Consider the following 24,624-nt stretch of genomic DNA (forward strand, 5'->3'; position numbering starts at 1 on the left):
TATTTTGGTTCTGGTTTGGTGGCCAAAAAGTCTGGTAAGAGTTGTATCCTGGTATTGCAGGGGTGCTCTCTGGAGCCTTGAACCAGGTCTCAGTTACTGCACAGATATTGATATTCTCCATTTTTAGGAGTGCCTCAAGAGAGTGCATTTTGAGGTTTAGACTTCTAGCATTGAGTAGCATTACCTTCAAATTTTGCATACTTGTACCTGTTACTTGAGTCATTGGGTCCTTGTCCATAGCCTACACTAAGTCAACCAATGTTTCTGGGACCATCCCAGGACCCAAATCAGTTTTCTTGTTGTCATGTGCCTTCTTCATGTCTATGAATTCCTAGTTGGACTCTTTCCTCGTATCTAAGTTCTTCTCAACTATTTGTCTCTCTACAAGCATTGAGCTGCATGCTGATCTGAATCTGAACTGCTCATCTCCCACCTTACTTTCTACTACTCTGTATATTTGTTTATCAATCACCCTCTCAAGAATTTTCATGCAGTGTGACAGGAGTCTGATACATCTATACTGCCCACTGTTGTGAATGCCCCCTTTGTTTTTGTACATTGGCAATAGAATGCTTAATCTCCAGTCATCTGGGATACTCCTTTCTCTCTGTACTTCCATGAAAGCCCTGCAGAGCCATTTCTTACCTGAGTAGGGTTGCCAGCTGTCCGGTTTTTGACCGGACTGTCCGGTTTTCTAACAAATTGTCCGGTTACAAATTCCATTCCAAAACCGGACATGTGAAGTCCGGGTTTTTGGTTATGTTTTTAAATTTTGTGGCACTGACGCTGATGTCATCACGTGCGCGATGATGACATCACGTCCCTCAGGGCTACCAGCCTGTCGGAATTGAGAGCCAAGGAGCTCACTCCGATAGTGTGAGCGGGAACCAGAAGTCAGCATTTAACTTTTCAAACAGGGAAGGGGAATGTAGCGTTTTCAGAATGCAAGCGAGCATCAGACAGCAGTTCGACTTTGGATGTTATTTAACCGTCAAACGGGAAGGAAGGCAGCAGAAGCCAGCATCGCTATGGCTGTTGATATACTGGATGGTTTAACTCACAGACATAACATAAGGTACAGTGTTGTCTGGTTACTTACTGGCTATACAATTGTTTACAGATTGTTTGCTTTTGCTTAGTATAAATGGTATTCCCTTCTGCTTGTTCTAATCCTGGCACTCTTGTAGTCTGTCATTCGGGTTCCGGGTACAGTGTTACTGTCTGGTTACTGTTACTGGCTAGTAGGTATACAATTGTCTAGTCTACGGATTGATTGCTTTTGCTTAGTAGATTCCCAGATGAGATAATTCCTAGTATAGCATACTGAATGACCTGAACTAAATGGAACCAAGAGGTAGAGACCATAAAGAAGAATACCCAACGTCTAGCTAAATTATCCAAAGTGACAAAATACTAACCTCCTAAGCAAAAAAGAAATACAAATTCTTCAAAAGTAGGCCCCTAAGAACCGTATACTTAAATCCTTTCTTTCTTTACTGTCATCTTTATTATCCTCATTTGCACTTACACTTGGTCTCCGCACTCCAGTTTGTCAGTGATCAGCTTTCCTCCTTACAAGTTTATTTTTCAGACCAAAAATAACTGCAGTTGCATTTATGCTATTTAAAATGTATTCATAACAAGAAATAATGATCTAAACAACAACAACAACATTCATCTGCATTTTCTAAAAAAAAGGGAAAGATCATCTATTAATACTTTTCACACACACACATTCCTTAAACTTTGATAACATATATTGTCACTGCTAAAAAAAAACATAGTACTATCTGTTTCTGGGCCTAAGCAACAGTTATTTTTAAAGCAATTCAGAGGTGTTACTAGCTAGTTTTGTATCCCTTATCGGGTACCTCCCCCAATGTTGTGGAGTAAAAAAAACGCAGTTCCTGTCAAACTGCTTGCTGCAAATTGCAGTTGGTACAGTTTATGCCACAAATAGAGAACTACACTACTTCAATATAGACCAGAAATTCAGTAAATGCTATTATGCACTGAACACTGATCGAGATCTGTCAATAACATCCCCTGACACTTTGGGTGCAGGACAATTGTCCCCTTCACCCCACCCTAGTTCTGCTTCTGAAATTATGCCATAAATGTCCCAATCAACTGTAAAAGCAAACAAATAGTATTTATATAAAAGAAAACCTTCTAACACCTAAATAATTAACTACAAATTAAACCAATTTCTCCATTTTATGCCATGATAATTGTCTACTGTGATAATTATTAAGCATCTCTAAAATTATAACTTAAGAACCAATATGCAGTTTGTGACACCCATGCACTGGTCCAGTAATCAAAGAGCCTCAATCCTCACCACTAGCACCAGTGAGGGTCCCTTGAATGTTTACATGTGGCACAAACATGTATTTTATTCAAATCCATATTATACAAAATGTATTTGTTTAGTTACTTGGACTTTTCACAAGAACCTGTTATAAATACTTTCAAGAACTAACAGTTTATCACTTAACTAGGAGCGCGAAGTTCCACAGATGTGTATTCAGTGTATTCCTTGCAAAAGGGTGTGGGCAGAATGAATAACAATAATAAGAAAAGACATTCCATTAAGCGTCATAAAAACTAAAAGGAGGAAAACGTATTAATAGCATACACTGCAGACTAGCAGGTGAAATTCCTCTGTTTCTACTTAGGATGCTTAGACTTCACTCCCACCCCACCCATTGCAAAACATAATTGAAAGATATGTAATGAGATGCATTTATTTTTTCACAGTTGGCCTGCAGAACCCTGCATGAAGAAAGCTACTATTTCTTTTGTTGGCAGAGTGTAGTGACAGGAGGGAGACCTCTAGGAAATGGCAGAAATTGGGGTTTTGACCATGTAGTCAGTTTTATTACTGGGCTCATTATTGCTCTCCTGAAAATAAAGATATGTGTTTTCATAATTTGTGTACAGTTTATATTACCAAGCACATGGGTACCAATTCACCTCTTCCCAGTTTAGCACTTCAAGCAAAGAAGACTGCTTACATCTGAGTTCAGATTGCATTTTTATTCCATTTGCTGCATCATGGCAAGGTGCATGCATGTGTGTTGGTTGACTAGGTGTCTTGGGCTACTCTTGGTTGTAGTTAGCCGAGCATGTACTGTATTTTGAACATTTTGTTGCCATTTACTTTGTAACGAAGTGTGGAAAGCTTTCATGTCCACATGGCCATTTAGGAGTTTTGAGATCAATTATAATGCATACAGCCCAGAAATGGAAATTGTTGTTTTATTCTTTAAATTTAATCTGCCCAGTCTTCTTATTGATTTGTTTAGCAAATGTGTATCAGTGGTTTGTACTATAAAATTTGAAATAAATGTTTTAAATTAAATCAAAATATCTGTAATCACTGCAGAAGTAAAGAAGAAGACAGTATGCAGACTGAAAGTTTTGAATAGTGTTTATGGCAACTGGGGAGAAATCGGCTGAAATCAGGCATCCAGAACAGAAAAAGAGGGTATTCCCTCTGTTCAGCTGACGTCACAGTGATGTCACAAAATGGGAGGGGCATGGTTGGGAGAGGGGTGGGAATGGGTGGAGTTATGAGTGATGTGAGGGGCGTGACCTTAGTCCGGTTTTAGCCACAAAGAAACCTGGCAACCCTATACCGGAGCCTGGTGCTTTCTCTATCTTCATTTTTACTTCTTCTAGGGTGGGTTCCTCCTCTTCCTTCATCACCTGTTGCCCAAGATGTTGCAGAGAGACTGACTTACTGCCTGCTGTGATATTTAGAAAATATAAGAGTTTATTTTCATTTATCATCTGCACTTTTGATTTAATGTCTCTGTAATCTGTACAACTGTTTTGTACTCTTCTTTTTGTTGTGTGATAGAGCTGAATATATGTTAGTGTTTACCTCAGTTTGTAGTGAAATCCTTTGTCTAGAGGTCTCTCTGTTTTCTTAGTGAGATAAAGTGAGTAGAACTGGTTTAATCTAGCCAGGGCATTCCTGCAACTGTTATTGTTTGGATAATTTGTCTGGTTTCTGTTTCTGTGCCTTAAATAGCCAGTGTTTTAAATCAGATACTTGTTGCCCAAGCTGTTACAGAGAGAGACTGACTTACTGCCTGCTGTGATATTTAGAAAATATAAGAGTTTATTCTCATTTATCATCTGCACTTTTGATTTCATATCTATGTAATCTGTACAACTGTTTTTTCCCGACCCTTCCATCCAGTTCTTATGGTGATCTTATGTCTTGGTGGCTTTGAATTGCCCACCTCTGGTATAAAGTTGATACTGGACACCCATCCAGTCACATTACATCAGCTTATTCTACTGTTTATTTATTTATTTTATTTATTTTATTTTACATTTGTTGACCGGGCTAGTCCAGCTGGATACATATCCATTTTCAGTAGAGGCCCGGGGAGTTAAGCTCCAGAGTTTAAGATGAATTACATTAAAGAAATAACAAGAAAGTAAAGATTAAAAAGAGTACAAAGAGTACAAACAAAAAATAAAAAAGCATTATAACTACAGACATAGTTATAAAGTTAACAATATTGTGCTAAGGATAATGTTGCAAGTGACATTTTGAAAAAAAAATAATAATACCTAATGTACAATTTTTTTTTTTTTTTTTTTTTGGAAGTAGTAGGAAGGGGAAATATGACAGTGGATGTAAATAAGAGGGAGGTTAAAGGTTATAAGATGAAGGTTTTAGTCAGGTGGCAAGAGCTAGTGTTAGTCAGGATTAGTACAGGGGCACAGCCATTGTGATTTGAGGTGGAGTTTAATTCTCTTTTTGAAGAGAGATTTTGAGGGAATAGTGGAAAGTTCAGAGGGAAGCAGGTTCCAGTGTTTTCCAACAGTGTTGGAAAAGAGGGAATCACCAGCTTTGTTACTGTTAGTAGTGAGAATTTAGCATAGGCCCACCCCTTTAGCTCTTGCATATTAAACTATCTCATTATCTTCTGCCTCTTCACTTTCTACTAAAAAAAAAAAAAAAAACAGTTTCCTGCCTTTCCTGGAACTAGTGTAGCCCAGATACAGATTTGCTGTATCCAGGACTTTTTGAAAGCTTCTGAGCGGTGCTCTTCAAATTTTTCCCTTAGATCTGCTACTTCTTTGCTCTCCTGCACTTTTACTAGCTTATTAGTCTAGCACTTTACCAGACTTGTTATAGCAATTATTATAGCACACAACCGTGCTACCAGCACTAAACATTCTACAAGGAAACAGCTCCAGTACTTATTATTAATGCCCACCCCTCCAGGCATGTCTAAAGGTCAGTTCTCTGCGCTTTCTCCTATTAACCTGGTGAGCTTGGGCATCCTGAGGCAATGTAGCAACTGCCTCGTGTACACTGCCAACCCTCTCCTCTTACCCCCCAACACTCAGACCTGTGAGAAATGCATTTATATATCCAAATTGGAAGCCATGCACTCTGCAGCCAAGACCAGAATAGCTGGTCAAGAGGAGAAGGTCAATACTTGCACCACACCACATGGAACACATAACCCTCCAGAACACACACCAGCACTGCCTTCACATAAAAACACAAACCACACACCCACCTTCGCGGAGGCTCTCAGTAAAAATCTACCCAAACAGCAGACACCTCCAAGGCAGAAACACACTTGACCACCACAACACAACACTAATCATGAGACACATAACTCTCCTAAACAGTGTGCCTCTCAGCCAAAGCCCCAAGGCAAAACAGCATGCCCAACACACTAGTCATAGGTGACTCGATAGTGAGGCTCACTGATGTCCCACTCACTAAATTGAATAAGGAGAAAGTAACAGTCAGCTGCATGTCAGGTGCCAGGATCCACCACATAACACAAACACTCAGGTCCCTCAACAACAGGTACAAATATGACCCTGTCATTGTACATGTGGGTGTGAATTACCTGAGACGTACCTCCCTGGACTACATGAAAGAGACATGGAGGAGCTCTTGGATTATATAGCCCAGATGAGTATGACCCTATCCCTGAGCAGCCTCCTACCATCACCCAGAATGATACCACAGTACAAACAGAAAATTATTGATTTCAACAATTGGCTAAGTTTCTGGTGTCATTCTAAGGGGATTCAGTATCTGTCTGCCTGGAATTACATGATTGACAGACCTAGATGCTTTGCCAGAGATGGCCTGCATCTGTCACCCCTGGGTCTCCGGATACTGGCCAAGGCTCTTGCCACCCCTTAGTGCCTTTTTTAGGTGGTGTGCCAGAGACCAGATTACCACCATAAGAACTACAACTAAATGCAATCTGAGGGTCATGCTGCTCAATGCTAGAAGTCTAAATCTGAAAATGCATTCACTTGACGCACTCCTTAAAATGGAGAACATTGACATTTGTGCTGTAACAGAGACCTGGTTCAAAGCAGCAGATAGCAGCCCTGCACTACCAGGCTATAACTCATTCCATACCTTTCGGCCCCAGAACTTGGACCGAAGCCCAAAGGCAGTGGTGTTTCCATATTCATAAAGGATGCGCACACCTCCAGACTGGTAGCCCAACATGAAGCATCAGAGATACTTCAGGTGCAGCTAACATTGGGTAAGACAGCGATTCAAGTCATAGCCTGCTATAGGTCCCCTACCATGACCCAAAACTCACACTCCACATTCCTAAGCACCCTAGAGAATATTACGATCCAACCTAACACTCTCATATTGGGAGACTTCAACTACCCCTCCATTAACTGGGAAAACTACTCATGTACCAATACATTTGCCCAACATTTCCTGGAATTTATTAATTCCAATGCCCTGGACCAACGCATTCTTACCCCCACTAGAGGTAGCAACATCCTTGATCTGGTCATTAGTAACCTGGGTGACCATTGCTCTTGTACCAATAGTCAACTCCTCCCTGGTAAGATCCAACCACAAACTAATCACCTTGGAAATCCACAACCCTCCCACCCCACCCAACCCCGCAAAGGTAACCACCATTAAAAGCTTCTCAAAAGCAAACTTTGGGCTCCTAAAAGCAAAGGTGGCTAACTTCACAGCAGCCATGCAATTGGTGAACAGCTGCATGACTGCCAAATCATACACTGCCTTGTACAAACATGTACACAAATGCATGGATCTCACCATACCCAGTAGAACCAAGACGCTCTCCTCCAAAAAAAGGGAAGGCAATCTGGTGGTCTCCTGCCATAAACAAACTCTACAACAGAAGGGGGAAACTGATGAGAAATAAGGTGAAGTCCCAAGACTGGAAAAACTCCCTTATCAGCTTCAACAAAAAGTTGAGATCCCTCATCAAATCCTCTAAAGCTAGCTATGAAAACAGAATTGCAGCAAATAGTAAAGAAAACACAAGGCCTTCTATAGTTATGTAAAGAATCTCCACATCAATACCCAGATTTGCTCGGAGCTGTTTCACAATGGCACCTCCTACACTGAGCCAAGAGATATTGCCAATATACTGGCCGACAGATTGAGTGCCAACTTTACCCCTCACTCCCCCACCAAAGGACCAAACACAATACCGGTAGATTGCCAGGCACCCAGTATTACTGCTACACAGGTTAAAACAGCACTGTCCAAGGCCAAGAATACAGCTTCTATGGGACTTGACAATATCCCTGACTGTGTTCTACATGAACTACAGAGTGAACTGGCACCTCACCTGTGTACACTGTTCAATCACAGCCTCACCTCAGGCTTCATCCCTAACGAATGGTGCACTGATATAGTCATCCATCTCCACAAAGGAGTGACTACAGACCCTCGGAACTATCGCCCCATTAGTCTAACAAGTCTGATATGCAAAGCTATGGAACACATCATCATGGACCTAATAAAGAAAGATACAGGGAACCTCCAAACTCTGGATCCCACACAGTTTGGTTTTGTGAAAGGTAGATCATGCCTGCTCAACCTGGTTGACTTCTTTGAATCAGTCACCAGAGCTGTGGATGTAGGCAAGGTGGTTCATACAGCCTACCTTGATCTGGCCAAGGCCTTTGATACCATTCCCCACTCAAGAATCATAGAAAAACTCACTAAGCTAGGCATCAACCCTTATATCACTAGGAGGGTTGCAAACTGGCTCACAGATAGAACCCACAGTGTGAAAGTATCTGACTTGAAGTCAGACTGTCGATCAGTCATCAGTGGAGTCCCACAGGGTTTGGTCTTGGCTCCTCTGCTGTTTGGTATCTACTTCTGTAAAGTTCAGGCCAACACGAAGGGACTCTGGCTGACAAAGTTTGCAGATGATTGCAAGTGGGAGCCATAATTAACTCCCCAAGCAATGTTGACATCCTACAGAAAGGCCTCACTGAGACCAATGACTGGTGTCAGAACCATGGCCTTAAGCTCAATGCCAAAAAATGTGTTGTCATCCCCTTTGGGAAAAACCCGGTTCCCATGAATTACCACATCAATGGTAGTCCACTGAACACAGAAGGCGTCATAAGAGATCTGAGAACACAAGTTGACAGCAACCTCTCTTTTGACCACCGCATTGCCACTGGGATCAGAAAGTCCTTCTATGTGGCACATCTCATTACTAAGGGTTTTGCATCCAGGAAGAAAGAGGTCATGGTCTCTCTCTACTCTTCCCTCATTAGGCCAGTCATTGAGTACAATGCCCCATTTAGCATGTATCTCACTAGACACCAACAACTGGAGAGGCCACAAAAACACCTCACAAAGAGGATCTTAGGCCTAAAACACTTGTCCTATATGGACAGACTTAAAAAAATCCAAATATTCTCTGTCTCATATCACCTACTTAGAGGTGATCTCTGCTTGACTTACAAAGCCATGTCTGACCCAGCACTGTTAGAAATGCTGCATCTAACGAAATCCCAATCCCTCCGCACTACACACTCCAGAGGCCTCTGCCTCATTACTACAATCAACAGAACAAGTTGGAGGGACAGGTTCATAACCCAGGGACTGTCCATGTTATGGAATAGACTTTCCCATACATGTCAAGCGGAGTGCCTCACTGTCCCTCTTCAAGAGAAATCATGATGAGTGTATGGGAAAGAGAATATTCACCCCGGGAATCACTCCAGTGGCTCTACTTGACAGAGGCACTAGGAACTAAGGTTCGGTGGCACAATGCCAGAGTAATCCTTTGGGCTAGGCTTGTAAAGGCTCCAGGGCCATTAGCCTAGTACACACCTATGAACCTATAAGCTGTGTCTGAGGTAGTACAGCTTCTGTCATATTGTCTTCATTTAGAAGATGCTGAAAGTATCCTTCCATCTGCCTTTGATATCTTACGGACTGGTGAGTAGGTTGTTGCTGGCATCCCTTATGAAAACTGTCTGATGACTATCTTCTTTATCTTTCTGTCTTTGCCTTGCAACCTGATGGTGCTTCTTTGTGCCATCTACTGAACTACTTCCAGAAGCTTGTAGAGTGTCTCTGATACCTTGCTCTTTGCTATTGCAACTGCTCTCTTAGCTTCTTTGCCAGCCAACCAATACTCCTTCTTAGCCTGATCCATCTTTTCTCGCTTCTGTTTTTTTCCTACATTCCTTCCTTCGTTCTTTTGATTGATATCTTGGACGTCTGCACTCCACCACCAGCTTTCCTTATGTACCTTATTTCCATATTTGGCTAAGTAGCTGAATATCTTAAACACTGTTTTGAGGTCCTGCCATTCTTCTTCATCTCCATCTATCTTCTTTCCTTCCTGACTAGCTACAACCCTGACTACTTCCTTGAACTCTTGTATTTTCCCACAAGTCAACTTTCAGGTCTTCAGCTTAGTTTATGTTGACCTTATAACCTTCACTGTCCTGTGCTTGCAGTTGATTGTGGCAACCAGTTGTTTATGCTTTGGGTCGACTGTTTCACTGGCTTTGACTTTGCAATTACTGATTCTACCCCAGTGCCCTTTTCTTACTATGAGGAAGTCTATTGAGTTGCATGTTGGACTCTCTTTCTTTATTCCTGTTGCCTCACCCATGCCGACCCAGGCAGTTCTCATATTCTGTTATGTCTGTCACAAGATGTGCATTCAGGTCCCCCATTATCAACACTAAGTCATTTTGTCCTGCTTTATCTGGTAGGTCATACAACTGATTTCTGAGTGCACTCTTTTTCTTGCTATCACAACTCTGCTGTGGGGAATAATCTGAGATTACAACTACTGCCATATGCTTACACTGGAGTCTGACTGCCAGGAGTCTCTCACTAATCCTGATGACATCCTTCATTGTTTTCTATATCCTCTCCCTCGCTACAATTCCCACACCATTTCTAGTCTTTCCTTCCCCTGAGTAGTAGACTCTGGATCCCAAGCCAAGTGGCTTTTCTTCACTTCCCTTCCATTTTGTAGCCTGGACACAGAATGTCCAGGCTCCTCCTCACCATCATGTCATTCACTATCAAACTGAGTCCTGTCATTGAACCTACACTGAGCGTAGCAATCCTTAGTTCATATTTGGGAGGCTGATAGTTCTGTTGAGCAAAAGCTGAAAATAAAACCTATCTCAGGTAACCCAAGGTGTCAGCTGGACACTTGCTGTCCCGTCGCTTATTGATCCAGGGTTGCCAGGCTTTATGGCAGGCACACACTGGCCGATGGGGACACATATACCCCTCCTACCATTAGTACGTGTCCCTGGCATAGACTGGAGTAGGTTGGGTTCTCAAACCACCTATCACCGGCAAATACCCATGCCAATTTTTGGCAACATTCATCAATGTGATCAAATCACCTAGAGCCAGTTTTTACACCAACAGGTGGCTAGCCCTGACACAGCACATAGTTTGTGATCTGTATTCTCTTATGTAGAGGATACTGTGCACTGCAGTTGATGTCCAAAAGCAGTCAAACTATACAAATCTTCCCAATAGGCACCATCTAGAGACTGTACTGCTGCCCACAACTCCATCCTTGGGTGAGTCTTGAAGTGGAAGCACTCAGCATGCTTTTGGGAGGTGGGAAGAACTCCACAGAAACACAGGGAGAACATGCAACTCCAAATAGACATTGACTGGAGGTCATGATCAAGCCTTGTACCTTGTGCATGGGAGGCAAAGACCTTTACCATTATGCCAACTGTGACAAAAATATTCTATATCTGTTTGCTAAACTGCTGTGCAGTATAGTATACCTGATTTGTTAAGAATAAATGTAGGTAACATCCACAGCCCATTTCTAACCTAATATTCGGCCAGGGGAAGGGCATTTTGGACTGCCCTAACAGCATAACAAAAACATTTAAACAGCCCAATAAGAGAGTGACAGCAGGGAGACATGGACTTTAAATAATTCCGGTGACAGAGAAGCCCAGCAGAGAAACAGAAAGCTATCAGACTGAGGGACACAGAGTTTCTCATTACTTTCGGAAGAAGCCAACAGAGTAGGATGGCATTCAGGTCCAAAAGGAGAAACATAGAAGGCTAAGGATAATCCAGTAAGAGATGAGTTGCTCTCCACTTGAATTTTTTTGTAAGAGAAATACAGAGTGTACAAAGTAGCTCAATATAAAAGGACCAGCAGGGTCAAGTGGGCTTGAGATATCTCAAGTGGGTGGCGAAGCCAGAAGAGAAATAGAGAGTTAGCAGAGAAAAGAACATATAGGCCCATAACCCTGAGACAGCAGTATGGTAAAGCATTCATAAGAAAAGAGGAGAGATATAGTAAATATTGTGGGAAGAAATATCCAGGGAATTGTTATGGCTAGGCTTGTATAGGCCCTAGGGCTGATAGCCTAGTACCAACCTATGAGAAGCACATGTCTTTAAAGAGTTCTTTAGGATGTGAACATTCCCACAGTTTGAACAGCTAATAGCAGTGGAATGTCTTGACTGGCCCAATAGTGGAGGAACAGCAACACCAATAGGGCTTTAAATAAGTGAAATAACTAGTACGTTCAGCACAACAGCAGAGAGCAAGGAGATACAGGGACAGAAAGAGAGAGAGATAGACAGAGAAGGACAGAGAGCTTTGCAGTGGGAAAGTTGCTAGCAGAATGGGATGACATTCCTCCAAGTAAAGATAAGAAAGAACAATGTAATGCACCAGTAAAGATTACGGGAAAGGTTTATTAAAGCTGGGTAGTATATAAGGGTGTGAGACAATGCCAAGGGTATGACGAGGAATACAAGAACTGGACAAGGTATATAGAAAATGAAAGGAGTGTGCAATAAGACAAAAGAGGCAAGGACTGATTGTCTAGAAAAGGTCCAATTAAAATTACTGAACAGAAGTTTAGTAAGGTAGAAAAAGAACAGGAGAATAATCATGATGAGGCAGGGCAGTGAGACCTGAGAAATGTGAGGTGTGAGAGGAAAGACATAGGTATGGACTTGGGGTGTGGAGTGGGACTTTGTCTCGAGGAAATTCAGGCTGGATGTGTGTATGGACTTTTCAAGATACACTGGATATGAGTGAGCAACAAGAGGTGACAGGGGGTTCAGTGTGAGAAGAGATACAACTTAAGGTAAGACTACATGGGCAGACATTTAAGCAAAAGGCAGCACCAGATGGAGAATGGAAAGGAAGCAGACAGAAAAAAAAACAGGATGAGGGGTTTAGCTAAAATTGTAGCAGGACAAAAAATTAAGCAGAAACAATATTGAAGAAGAAGAGGCATAGCATAGTATAGCAAATTTAAGGTAGACACAAGGAGTGGAACATCTTCCATTAGATGAATGGATATTCATTGAATGCAATATCTTTGTTTCTTACCTCTGTATCTTTAAGTCTTGTAATTTTTTTTCTGTTGATCACCCGTATTTTGAGGTAGCAATTGTGCAAGACATTCTTCAACCTTGCAGGGTGTTTTCATTTTCTCCACAGTCTTACAAGCATGTATATATAAACAAGGGTTGTGGACTTAATGCCTCTCAAGTAGTATTGTAGGAGGGCTTGCCCCTTCATAAAAATGTACTTTGTTCCTGATGTCATCCACAGGTTTGCTTGGTGTGTTGTTGATCAGTTCAGCTCAGTCCACTTGCTGTCAGCAGATTTTGTGGCAAATTCTTGCTGTGGGCTCAAAAAGAGCAGCTCTGAGACTCAGTGGGCGGGTTCAGTCAGCACAGGGGCATCAGGCTACGAGTAGCTAAAGGAGAGAGATAAAAGAAGGGGTCCTGGTACTGCAGAATTCTGTCTGTAGAGATACCAGGTGGAGAAGCAAGGGGGGAGAGAAGTGTATTGTGGGGATGGACATGGTATGAGGCCCACGCTTCACCACTGCATGCCCTGTAATGATTCTTTTGGTTATGAAAGGTGAGTGATGCTCATATATAGGGGTCCAGGAGAAGCCTTAAGGAAACTATATTATTTAAATGAGTTTTGGAGAATGGTAATACTTTTTGATTTTATACCAATTCCAAGGACCAGTAGAATTAGGAAAAAGTTCAGACAGTTTAACTGTTTTATCATAGGGTCGGATAAAGAGCACAAAACTGTGATATTGGGGTAGTGGGGGATGAAAGGATAGCAACTTGTTCAATAGGAAGAGATGTCACATTAGTTCCCTTAAAATTGTTTTATTAAAATGGAAGTCTGGAGGATAAAATTAGGATGATATTGCCTTTAAACTGCTGAAGTAAAAGGGTTGGGGTAACAAGGGTACTGAAGTAAAGCAAGAAGAGGGCAGCAAAAACAAAACAGCTAGAGACATAGATTGGACAACAGTGAAAGGACAAAGTGAAGAAGAAGACATATAGAAACCAAGAAGGCAAATATTGTTAGCACTTGGAAGGGTAAATGTTCAAAGGGAACAGGAACGTTGAAGAAGGATTGATGTGTTAAAATTCCAGTGCAGGGTTTATGTCTCTGGGATAGATATTAAGCATGTTTGGTGGGAACTTGAGCTGTGAGTGCATGTGAAATATCCTGCTTAGATTGTTTGGTCCAAAGTCCATACCAAGCCAGATGCAGGCCTCTCTTTATCATGAGCTACCCTTAGCAGGTTTCTGATTCAGAGCCAGTTCCTGGTTCTCAGACAGCTGCTGCTAGTTTGAAACATTCTTGACTTCACACCATACTCTGCTCAGATGTTCTTCCTTGGATAGTGGAGTGCATGGCACACCTTTGCACTGCAGCTCCTATGGTTAGTCAGCATATCTTAAGAGAATTGTCTGTGACATTGACCGAGATAATGAGTACACTCCCACAACTGTCTCACTACAAGATGACCCTTCCTTTCCAGAAATCCTCAAGCTTTTGAGCAACAGCTTGAATTAGTCTTGATCTCTGATTCTCTCCCTTAGAAATTCACAGCAGAGACCTAAGTTATCATAAGTAATCCCAGAACGTAGTCATTAATGTTGCTATAAGGCAACATGAAGACATCTTGAATCTATTATATTTAGCCTGTAAGTAGAGGGGTGCTCATTACATATTCATTAGTGATTGAGTTAAGCAATTAAAAGAGCATCCAATTGCTGACTGCGTTGTGATTTTTTTGGTCCAGCACTAGTTCTAGAGGCAGTAACACATGGCATCCTTTCTGCCTAATAATGTATTCAGGGCTTTGTGCAGGTGCAGCAAATGGGCTTGTTTCTCTAGTGTATAGGGGCTTATGGTACATCGTTTTCATCCAACCTGGGTCACTTTCATTTCTACCTTGTTAGGAAAGCTTGTTGGTGGGTCTTCTCTTTCTGCATTCAAACTCATTGCAAATTCTGAATATGGATTCTTCATTTGCTGGCTGTGGATCTCCTCTAGGCTCTTATATAGTGTGTTCTTCCAACTTAGAGATGGGGTTCTATGTTAACAGAGTGCAGATGAGAAAAGTACCCTTTTACCTAAATCTTGGAGAAAATGTTTCTTTTAAGCAATCTCCTTATCTGTTCAAGTAACTAGTCCATTGTTTGGTACCTAAACTATTGATGGATCAAAATCATACCTTGGTGCTCTTCTAGCAGTGGGATGTAGACTTTGACATTTCTCTCTCAGCATTTCACATCCATAGGAAGTGAGTGAGCTGGCTGATGGTGTGAATAACTCCCCCATTACTCTATTGAGAAGTGAAGTCAGAGGCCATTCCTGGTCAGAGCCTTCCAGGACTGAGGCACATTAAAGACTGACTTGCCTTTCCATCAGGAAAACACACCCATTTATCTCTTCTGATTGATTCAGTACAGTAAAGAAAAAGGAAGGTGACAGTGGATGTGTTCTGCCTCTTGTACCATTAAAGATTCTTGTGAATAAAAATTCTCTCTTCTTCTCCTTAAGGACTCGCGTGCCAAAAAAAAAACAATGTAAATCCAAGAAAACAGTCAAGTCCAAACAGGCTGTGCTAACTTTTATTCTATAAAAACAGGTAAAATGGTGATAAAACTGTGAGTGGTTAGAGGATAACCCTTCATCAGAATTCTGAAGGCGCTCACAGTTTTATCACCATTTTACCTGTTTTTTATGGAATAAAAGTTAGCACAGCCTGTTTGGCCTCGACTGTTTTCTTGGATTTGTATTAAAGAGTATTGTATGCATTTCTATCACTCCTACTGATTCCACATCAAAAAGCTCAAGAACAAAAGAAAAAAGTTCATTTTATTATTTGTTGAGACTTTCATGAGCATGGTTTAAGACTATCAAATCCCTCATGACATGTGAGGCATTCCTTGTCCAAGCTCAAGATATCCCTAGTGGTTGGGGTAAGCAACAGGCTCTGGCCTTGGTGACACATGAAGGTTTGTGATCCCACACAGTATGCTAGCTGTGGTTTGGTAGCCTGAGGATGACCTCAGTCAGTCACTTAACAAGCAGGTGACCTTGACTTATTGCAAGACAGTCATATGATGTGGGCCTTATGCATTCCAACCTTGTAGAGGACTGGCCTGTAGCCCAGCACTTACTGCTTAAGTTACAGCCAAGTGACACATCCAGGCGTTCCTGCAGTTGCATCCTACTGACCCCTCTAGGCATCAAATATTGCTTGTTCATATTTAAGTTAATAATTCCAAAGCTGTACCACATACAAGGTATTAGAAGACTTTTTCATAAGGCTTACACAGTGACAATGGTAAACACGATTGTATTAATGTTTGACCTATTTGTATACTGTTTATTTAAATTGTATATTTATTTAAATATCTAAACAATCAAGTGACACAGGCAGCACTGCTTAGCCTCATGTGAAAGCTCACAGTTGTATGAAGATTCAGGCTTACTATGGTTTATAAAATCAGGTTTATTTTATTTGAACTGTAAGGCTTTGTCTGCTATTTGAGCCTGCAGTTGATTGTTACTGTATTTTGTTTGTCATCATTGTGTCATATCTGATGGCCATAAAATAAATAAATATAAGTATTTAGTACAGTTACAGCTAGGGCAGAGTGCTTAGCTGTATATTTAACTTCTACTAAAAATTCACCTTTTTTCTTAAGAAAATCATGTCCAGAGTGAAAGGTTCAGTCATTATTGTAAAGCAAAATGGTCATAAACTGACTAGACATTATTTGTGTAAAATAAATAAACAGATAGTAAGATTTCCATTACCATTTTAAGCTGTTGAAAACTAGTTATGCTCATACACAGCCAACTGACATTCAGCCGCAAGGGTATATATATGTTCCTAGACAAAAAATTCTACTTGTGTAGGTCTTGTAAGACTGTAGAGTTGTAAGTTGTTAGTGACTGCTTTAACTTTGAGGGTCAGCTGCCATTTAGTTGAATGTTTATAGGCATGTAGAACAGTTATGCTAATGGTTAAAATTTCAGATTTGTGATGGTATGGATTTTGAATGAAGATGGTAAAGGGAGGGGCAAAGTAGTTTCCTGGGTATTGTGAAATATCATCCTCAATAAAAGCAGTCATCTCTGTGCCATTCTCCTGAATTATGTACAAGAGCTCATATTCAACCTAATCCTTACCAAGACCTACAATAGCTTCAGCAAAGATTGGCCTCTGTAAGGCAAAAGCTAATTTGTTTTACACTTGGAACATGAGCCTGTGATACGGCACAACAACCTTCCCTACTTCCCACCAGGAGCTTAACCATTTTGATCAGTTGTTTATAGTCAGGCCAGACTTTTATGTGTCACTGTGAAGTTGTCTGCACGCACCTAACAACACTTAATCTGACCGAAGCAATTAAAATAAATTTTAAAACATATGGATGTTCTTTTTATAGCAACATATAGAGATGGTTGTACTCAACAGGTCAATGTTCTAGTACCTTACCAGTTACTGAGTTACTTAAGAACATAACCACTATTAAAACCTACTAAAAAGTGACACAATGTTATTACAACTATGAGGTTGTAGGTACAGCTACTGTTAGAGGGTATTAAAAAGGTGACGTGATAAAATAATAATTAAACATTAAGGCACTAAACCTGAACTGCAAGAAGAGCATACTATTTTTGTCACCTGGCCAAGGGTAGGACTGAAAAACCTATTATTGCACTATTATACTAAGCTGTCAGGTAACATTCTTGGGATAGGTAAATACTGCAAACCATAATATAATGCTTTTGAGTATTAAATAGCTGAATGGATTTTGTGGACAGCTTAGTAAAGAGAACATCATGTAATTGTTTTCTATAATTACTATGTGCACTTGTATGGAATGCTTGAATGCAAAGCAAAAGAAAACCTGAGGGGTATTTCAGGTGTGGTGACTTGAGAAACTGGTAACTCAAAGTTCTTTACACTTCTCAGTGTTCTGACTACTGGAGATTTTAAAACTTAAGGATGCTGTCATACCATTTTATGATGTTAGTTGACTCTGTCTGCAAAGTTCTCTTTCATCTGGATAGCCAAGTCTTGGGGGTGGGAGTTGTTCAACTGATGTTATTAGCTAAGCTGAGAAGCTGTCTACATCAAGTCATGCTGATATGACCCATACCATACTAACAAGGGGGCATGGAAGAATTGTTTGAGGAGGCAATCAGTTGCCTCACACCTGACAAAAATGTAAAAAATACACTAATACCTAAAGTGGATATAAAACCTGCAATATTATTGAACTGCAGATAGTATAACTTTTCTGTACTCCGGCCTAGAGTTAGCTTTTCACTGGCTCAGTGGTAAACACAAACTGATATCCATCACAACACAGATTACTACTACATTTAAATATATCACAGTGTGGTCTGCATAATTAGTATAAGTGGGTTGATTAAGAATCCTATTGAGTCCAGAGATCACATTGTGGCAAGAGGTTACAGAGTTGCTATTTCTAAAATGCATGGGTATTTGCAGGTGATAGGTGGGTTGAGGACCCGGACTACTCTGACCTATGCCATGGACCCATGATAATGCTGAGAGGAATGTATGTGCCCCTATTGGCCAATGTGTACCCACCAAAAAGCCCAGCAGCCCTGGGTTAATAAGCTACTGGCTGGCCAGTGTCCAGTTTCCCAGCCTGGGTTATCTGGGAATGCTCTGTTGAGCAAAAGCTGGATGTGAAACCAATCAACTTGCCAAACACGAACTCAGAATTGCTACACTCAGTGCAGGTTTACTGACAGGGTGCAGCTTGGAAGTGGATGACATGATGGTATGCAGGAGGCTTGATATCCTGTGTATCCAAGAGACAAGATGGAAGGTCAATGCAGTGAAACCACTTGGGCGTGGGATCTAGAGTCTACTACTCCAGAAGAGGACAGGCTAGAAATGGTGTGTGAACTATGGTGAGAGAGAGATGCTTGACAAGGAAGTGAGGGATATCATCAGAATTAGTGACAGATTGCAGCTGCAGAACCTACTAGATAAAGCAGGATAACATGAATTTGTGTTGATAATGGATGACTTGAATGCACATATTGGGACTGAAAGGATATGAGGACTGACTGGGTCCATATGGGTGGGGCAACAGGAATAAAGAAGGAAAGGCCATTCTAGACTTCTGTCTGGCAAATGGCTTGAGAGTAGCCAACACATGGTTCGGAAAAAGAGACAGACACAAGTTCACATACAGAAGAAACCAACATGGTTGTCACAAACCAACATGGTTGTCACAATCAACTGCAAGCAATGGTCAGAGAAGGCATGAAAGTCAACAGAGACCAGACTGAAGACCTGGAAGCTGACTGGAAAGAAAGTACAACAGTTCAAGGAATTACTCAAGGCTCTAGCACCCCAAGAAGAGGAGGAAATAGGTGGAGATGAAGAAGAATAGCAGAGCCTCAGAACAGCTTGTGCGAGGACTACAGAACAGATATGTGGCCAAGACAGGTATGGGAAAAAAAAAAGCGTTGGTGGAATGCAAAAGTCTAGGAAGTCATCAAAGGAAAGGAGGAATGCAGGAAAAAGTGGAGGAAAGAAAAGATGTACCAGGCTAGGAAGGAATACTAATTGACTAACAAAGAAGCTAAGGAAAGAGTTGCAATGGCAAAGAACAAGGCATGGTAGGCACTCTCCAGCTTCTGGAAAGTGACTCAGTATGTGGCACAAAAAAAACTATATCAGGTTGCAAGGCAAAGACAGAAAGACAAAGAAGATAGTCAGACACCCTTCATAATGGGTGCCAGCAACTACCTGATCACCAGTCCACAGGACATCAAAGGTAGAGGGAAGAAGTATTTCCAGCAGTTTCTGAATGAAGAAAACCCCAAAGAAGCTGTACTGCCCCAGACACAGCCTACGATGATAGAAGAAGGGGAACTGTCAAATAAATTATCAAAGAATCAGACTGTAAAATCATTAGGCTTTTTAAAATGACAGTCACCAACACAGGAGGTTCAGATACAAGAAACTTTACTAGTGTACAAGTATAGAATTCTGTCTAACATGATACAGGAAGTATTCTTCATTTTATACACTATACATTCTCACAGGACACCTACATCACTATAGTCTACAATATTCTATTCATAAGAAAGTGCTGAGGTTATACTTTTTAAAAGTTTTCCCATGAGAATAATACAGCCTTGCAAAGCACCTGGTCAGTTATAATGTCTTTCTGTAAATGTTATTCTTTCAAGGTTTCAGTCCTATTAACTTTTAGCAGCTGTGCTGATAATATTACTATCTCAGAGGAAGGAAGAAAAAGATTCAATGCCTTATACATTCATTTTCCTGACTCAGCAGATAATCATTAGTGAAAACATAAGCTTGCTGAGCTGGCTACTGCCAGGGTCAGAGTTCAATCACAGATCATTCTTACTGCCATATTGTAAAATAGAATAAAATGCATTACATACTATTTGCTTTTAAACTAGCACTTCATATATGTTTAAGTACATATTTTTCTAACAGGAACCCACCCTAGGAGAAGTAAGAATAACACTATGGAAAATGATGTCTGGGAAAGCAGCAGACTCAGATGAGGTCACAGCAGATATGATCAATATAATGGATAAGATATAGGAGAAATGGCTCCTGGGGTACTCATAGCTGTATGGAGAGAAAGGTGCATTCCAGATAACTGGAGAATAAGCATACTCATGCTAGTGTGCAAGAACAAAGGGGGCATCCACAACTGTGGGCAGTACTGAGGTATTAAACTCCTGTCATATTACATGAAAGTTCTGGAGAGGGTGATTGATAAATTGATACACAGAGTAGTAGGGTATAAGATGGGAGATGAGCAGTTTGGATTCAATTTAGTACACAGCACAACTGATCTGATGTTTGCAGTGAGACAGATAGTTGAGAAGAAGCTAGAAATGAGGAATGAATCCAAGTGAGCATTCCTAGATATGAATAAAGCATATGATAAGGTCCCAAGAAAGTGGATTTGGGCAGTTCTGAGGAATTTGAAGTCCCAGAAACATTGGTAGAAGTAGTACAGGCTATGTACTAGGACCCAGTGACTCACGTATGAACAGTGGTCTCACAGAGGGATTCCCAGTGGGAGTGGGTGTGCACCAGGGTTCAGCTCTGAGCCCACTGCTGTTCATACTGGTGATGAATAACATTAGCAAACAGATTGGAGGGGACAGATCAAAATGTTGCCGTATGCAGATGATGTGGCATTACAGGCAGACTCTGAGCAAGAACTTCAGCAAATGGCAGGGGAATGGAGTGCAAAACTGAAGACATATGGGTTGAAACTAAGTACAGATACAACAGCGGTAATGGCAGCAAATTGGAGAAATCAGAATTAGCTGAGAATTGAGATAGCAGGGAAGACAGTGGAACAGGTCAATAGCTTCAAGTATCTGGAAGGGGTGGTTGAGAAGAAGGGAAGTCTGAACAAAGAGGTCAAAGATGGAATCAGAGGGCTGCAGCCAATTGGCATAGAGTGTCAAGTGTAGTATACGACAGAAGGAAGCCAAAGAAGATGGAAAGTAAGGTGTACAAAGCAGTGGCCTACCACTACTACTGCATGGTATAGAAACCTGGGCAGTAAAGGCAGTGCAGATGAGAAAGCTAGAAGTGATGGAAATTAAGTGCCTGAGAAAGGAAGTAGGATGTACACTGTGGATGTACGAAGAAATGAGGATATAAGAGCAGAAGCCAAAGTAGCTCCTATTGCAGAAAAGATCAAATAAAACAGATTACAGTGGTTCAGGCATATGTGCAGAAAAGTAGAAGACAATCTGGTGAAGAAGATTTGAAACAGACAGGAAGAAGGTAAAATGAAGTGAGGATGTTCAGCAAAGATGTGGTTGGATTGTGTGAGAGAAGCTCCATTAGATATCCTCTACAGAACACTGCCATCACACATATGAATGTGCATGGTTAAGTGCTTGTCACTGCATCATCTCTGTTTCAGTTTGTAGCTTTTTAAAGTTATAGAGATAAATTACTTATTCTCCATATAAAGGAGGATGCATTTCTTTCTTTGGCCCACCCAGCCATTTTGGCTCTACCCTAACCCACTCTCCAGTAGTTTGAGATCATTCTTGAATGATGATGTTTCATGCCATGCACCATTGTAGAAATGTTGCAGTATCAGTTTGGTTCAGTGGTGTTCCTTCTTGCATCACAATATGTTACCGATCGAGTGACTAATTTCACAGGATGGCATCATGAAGTTTCATGCAGATGCAGAATATTAAGTGATCAAGGCCCAGGATCCACACTGTTCGCAAGTAATTAGAAAAGCAAGGTACATTGTAGTTATGCGGTGAACTCATTTGTCTGTGTATCTGTGTACTGCTATTCTTGAAACAAACAAACAAAAAAAGATATGGTTTATTGTGACAACTAATTTAGCTTGAGTGACCCAAGTCAAGCAACTGTTTTTTTTGTAATAAACTTTTTCATCATCAGTAAATCGTACCACAGGACAGCAGTAGTATGCTGTTTTATGACAAAATTAGTAGAAAGTAAAATTGCTGTTACTCACCAATGGAGACCTGAGAATCATCAATTGTATCTCTGAATGCAGGGTTGCTCAGAAGACGGTAGACAAGAGGATATGGAATCACTGCACCCTGCTGACAGAGAGCGAGAACTCCCAAGCCAATCTGGTAGAAATTGGTTAGTGGGGTGCTGGCAATCTCTGAAAAGAAATATTTGATAAGAAAACAAATTAAAGAAAGTAACATAAATAAACAATTTATTAGATGCATGCATATATATTTACTGAAGTTGTAGAGTTGTACTTTATATTTCCTCCCCAAACGATTGCAATTTTACGAATATAATCTCTTCATGAAAAAAGTCTATGTATGATTGCTTACTTGCTAAGGAATATTTTAGAAATCCAGACAGGCAAACATCATATATAAATTAGGTTTAACTATAATAGCATTTTAATTTGTATGTATTCTCAAGATTCGCATTTAATATTACACTGAATCAAACCATTGAGCATGCAACATTTGCTTCTTCTTCATACTTGAGAGATAATGCTCTCAGAAATATATCTAGTAAACACCAGTGGGAACTATACAAATGTCACCGATATACTTTAGAAGCAAACTCTAGCAAGTTATGTACAGTGGATATAAAACGTTTACACACTCCTGTTAAAATGCCAGGTTTTTTTATATAAAAAAATGAGACCACAATAAATCATTTCAAAACTTTTCCCACCTTTTATGTGACCTATAACCTGTACAATTCAATTGAAAAACAAACAAATTTGTTAGGGGAAAAATATAAAAAATAAAAATTGTACAATAAGCTGGTTGCATAAGTGTGCACACCCTTAAACTAATACTTTGTTGTGTGTGCACACCCTTAAACTAATACTTTGTTGTGTGTGCACACCCTTAAACTAATACTTTGTTGTGTGTGCACACCCTTAAACTAATACTTTGTTGTGTGTGCACACCCTTAAACTAATACTTTGTTGTGTGTGCACACCCTTAAACTAATACTTTGCTGAAGCACCTTTTGATTTCATTACAGCATTCAGTCTTCTTGGGTAGGAGTCTATCAACATGGCACATCTTGACTTGGCAATATTTGCCCACTCTTCCTTTCAAAAGTGCTCTAAATCTGCCAAATTGTGAGGCCATCTGTTGTGCACAGCCCTCTTCAGGTCACCCCACAGATTTTCTATTGGATTTATGTTTGGACTCTGGCTGGGCCATTCCAAAACTTTAATTTTTTTCTGGTTACGCCATTCTTTTGTTGATTTGGATGTATGCTTGGGGTCATTGTCATGTTAAAAGGAGAAATTCCTCTTCATCTTCAACTTTCTAGTAGACACCTGAAGAGTTTGGGCCAAAAGTGACTGGTATTTGGAACTGTCCATAATTCCCTACACCTTTACTAAAGCCCCAGTACCAGCTGAATAAAAGCAACCCCAAAACCATGATACTACCACCACCATGCTTCACCCTGGGGATGGTGTTCTTTTGATGATGTGAAGTGCTGTTTTTGTGCCAAACATGCCTTTTGGAATTGTGGCAAAAAAGTTCATCCTTGATCTCATCAGACCATAACACATTTTCCCACATGCTTTTGGGAAACTTGATGTATTGTTTTGCAAATTTTAGCTGGGCATGGATGTTTTGTTTTTCTGTGTAAGAAAAGGCTTCCATCTTGCAACCCTACCCCATAGCCCAGACATATGGGGAATATGGGAGATTGTTGTCACATGTAGTACACAACCAGTGCTTGCTAGAAATTTCTGCAGCTCCTTCAGTGTTGTTGTAGGTCACATTAAAGGTGGGAAAGTTTTGAAATGATTTATTGTGGTCTCATTTTTTATATACCAAGTAAAATGAAGCAGCCCCTGCACGTATGACAACTGCATGGCCCCAAAAGACTAAAATCCAAATAACAAAACAGGAGGCCAGCAGACTATGACAGTTCAATGTTTAATCGTGTAAAATGATGACATAGAAACAAAGAGCAATAACAGACTGGTTTCGGCTACAAAATACACATAGCCTTCATCAGTGTAAAGCAAAATATTAACTCCATTGCTCTATTTTATAGTTAACCTGTCATCAAGATTGAAGCCCATTGGTCATTCAAAAACACTCATTGAGACCAGGTGGAAATAAATCACCCAACTTAATGATACACTTTGTTTAATATTGAGTGCCACCTGGCTTTATTAGATCTGTTACCCATGATTCTATCAATAATCATAAATCTGAAGTTTGCATTCTTATGTGTCAATGAATGTTTATAAAGAGCATTACTGGGTTTTTTGGTTCTAATGTCACTACAGTGTTCAGATATTCTTAACTGTAAGGGTCTAGAAGTTTGCTCTACATAAAAAGCTGAGCAGGTGCATGTTGTGAGATAGATTAGCTAATCGGTGCCACAATTGGCAAAAAACTGATGTCATATACAACCCCGGTGTTCTTACTAGTAAATTATTTAGATCTGGTA

General features: G+C 40.5%; 1 protein-coding gene across 3 annotated transcripts in view; it reads right to left on the bottom strand.

Annotated features, from left to right (window-relative positions):
- The window catches only part of LOC122811872 (transcobalamin-1-like), a 384,117-nt gene that overhangs the window by 163,491 nt on the left and 196,002 nt on the right, over positions 1 to 24,624 (bottom strand). For all 3 annotated transcript variants that reach the window (XM_044084008.1, XM_044084007.1, XM_044084006.1), the window contains exon 4: positions 22,175 to 22,330. In XM_044084008.1, coding sequence (XP_043939943.1) covers positions 22,175 to 22,330 — 156 coding nt within the window. The remainder of the gene's footprint in view (positions 1 to 22,174; positions 22,331 to 24,624) is intronic.

This window comes from Protopterus annectens, chromosome 9.part0 (assembly GCF_019279795.1).
Source record: "Protopterus annectens isolate FY-2018-M chromosome 9.part0, PAN1.0, whole genome shotgun sequence".
NCBI lineage: Eukaryota > Metazoa > Chordata > Ceratodontiformes > Protopteridae > Protopterus > Protopterus annectens.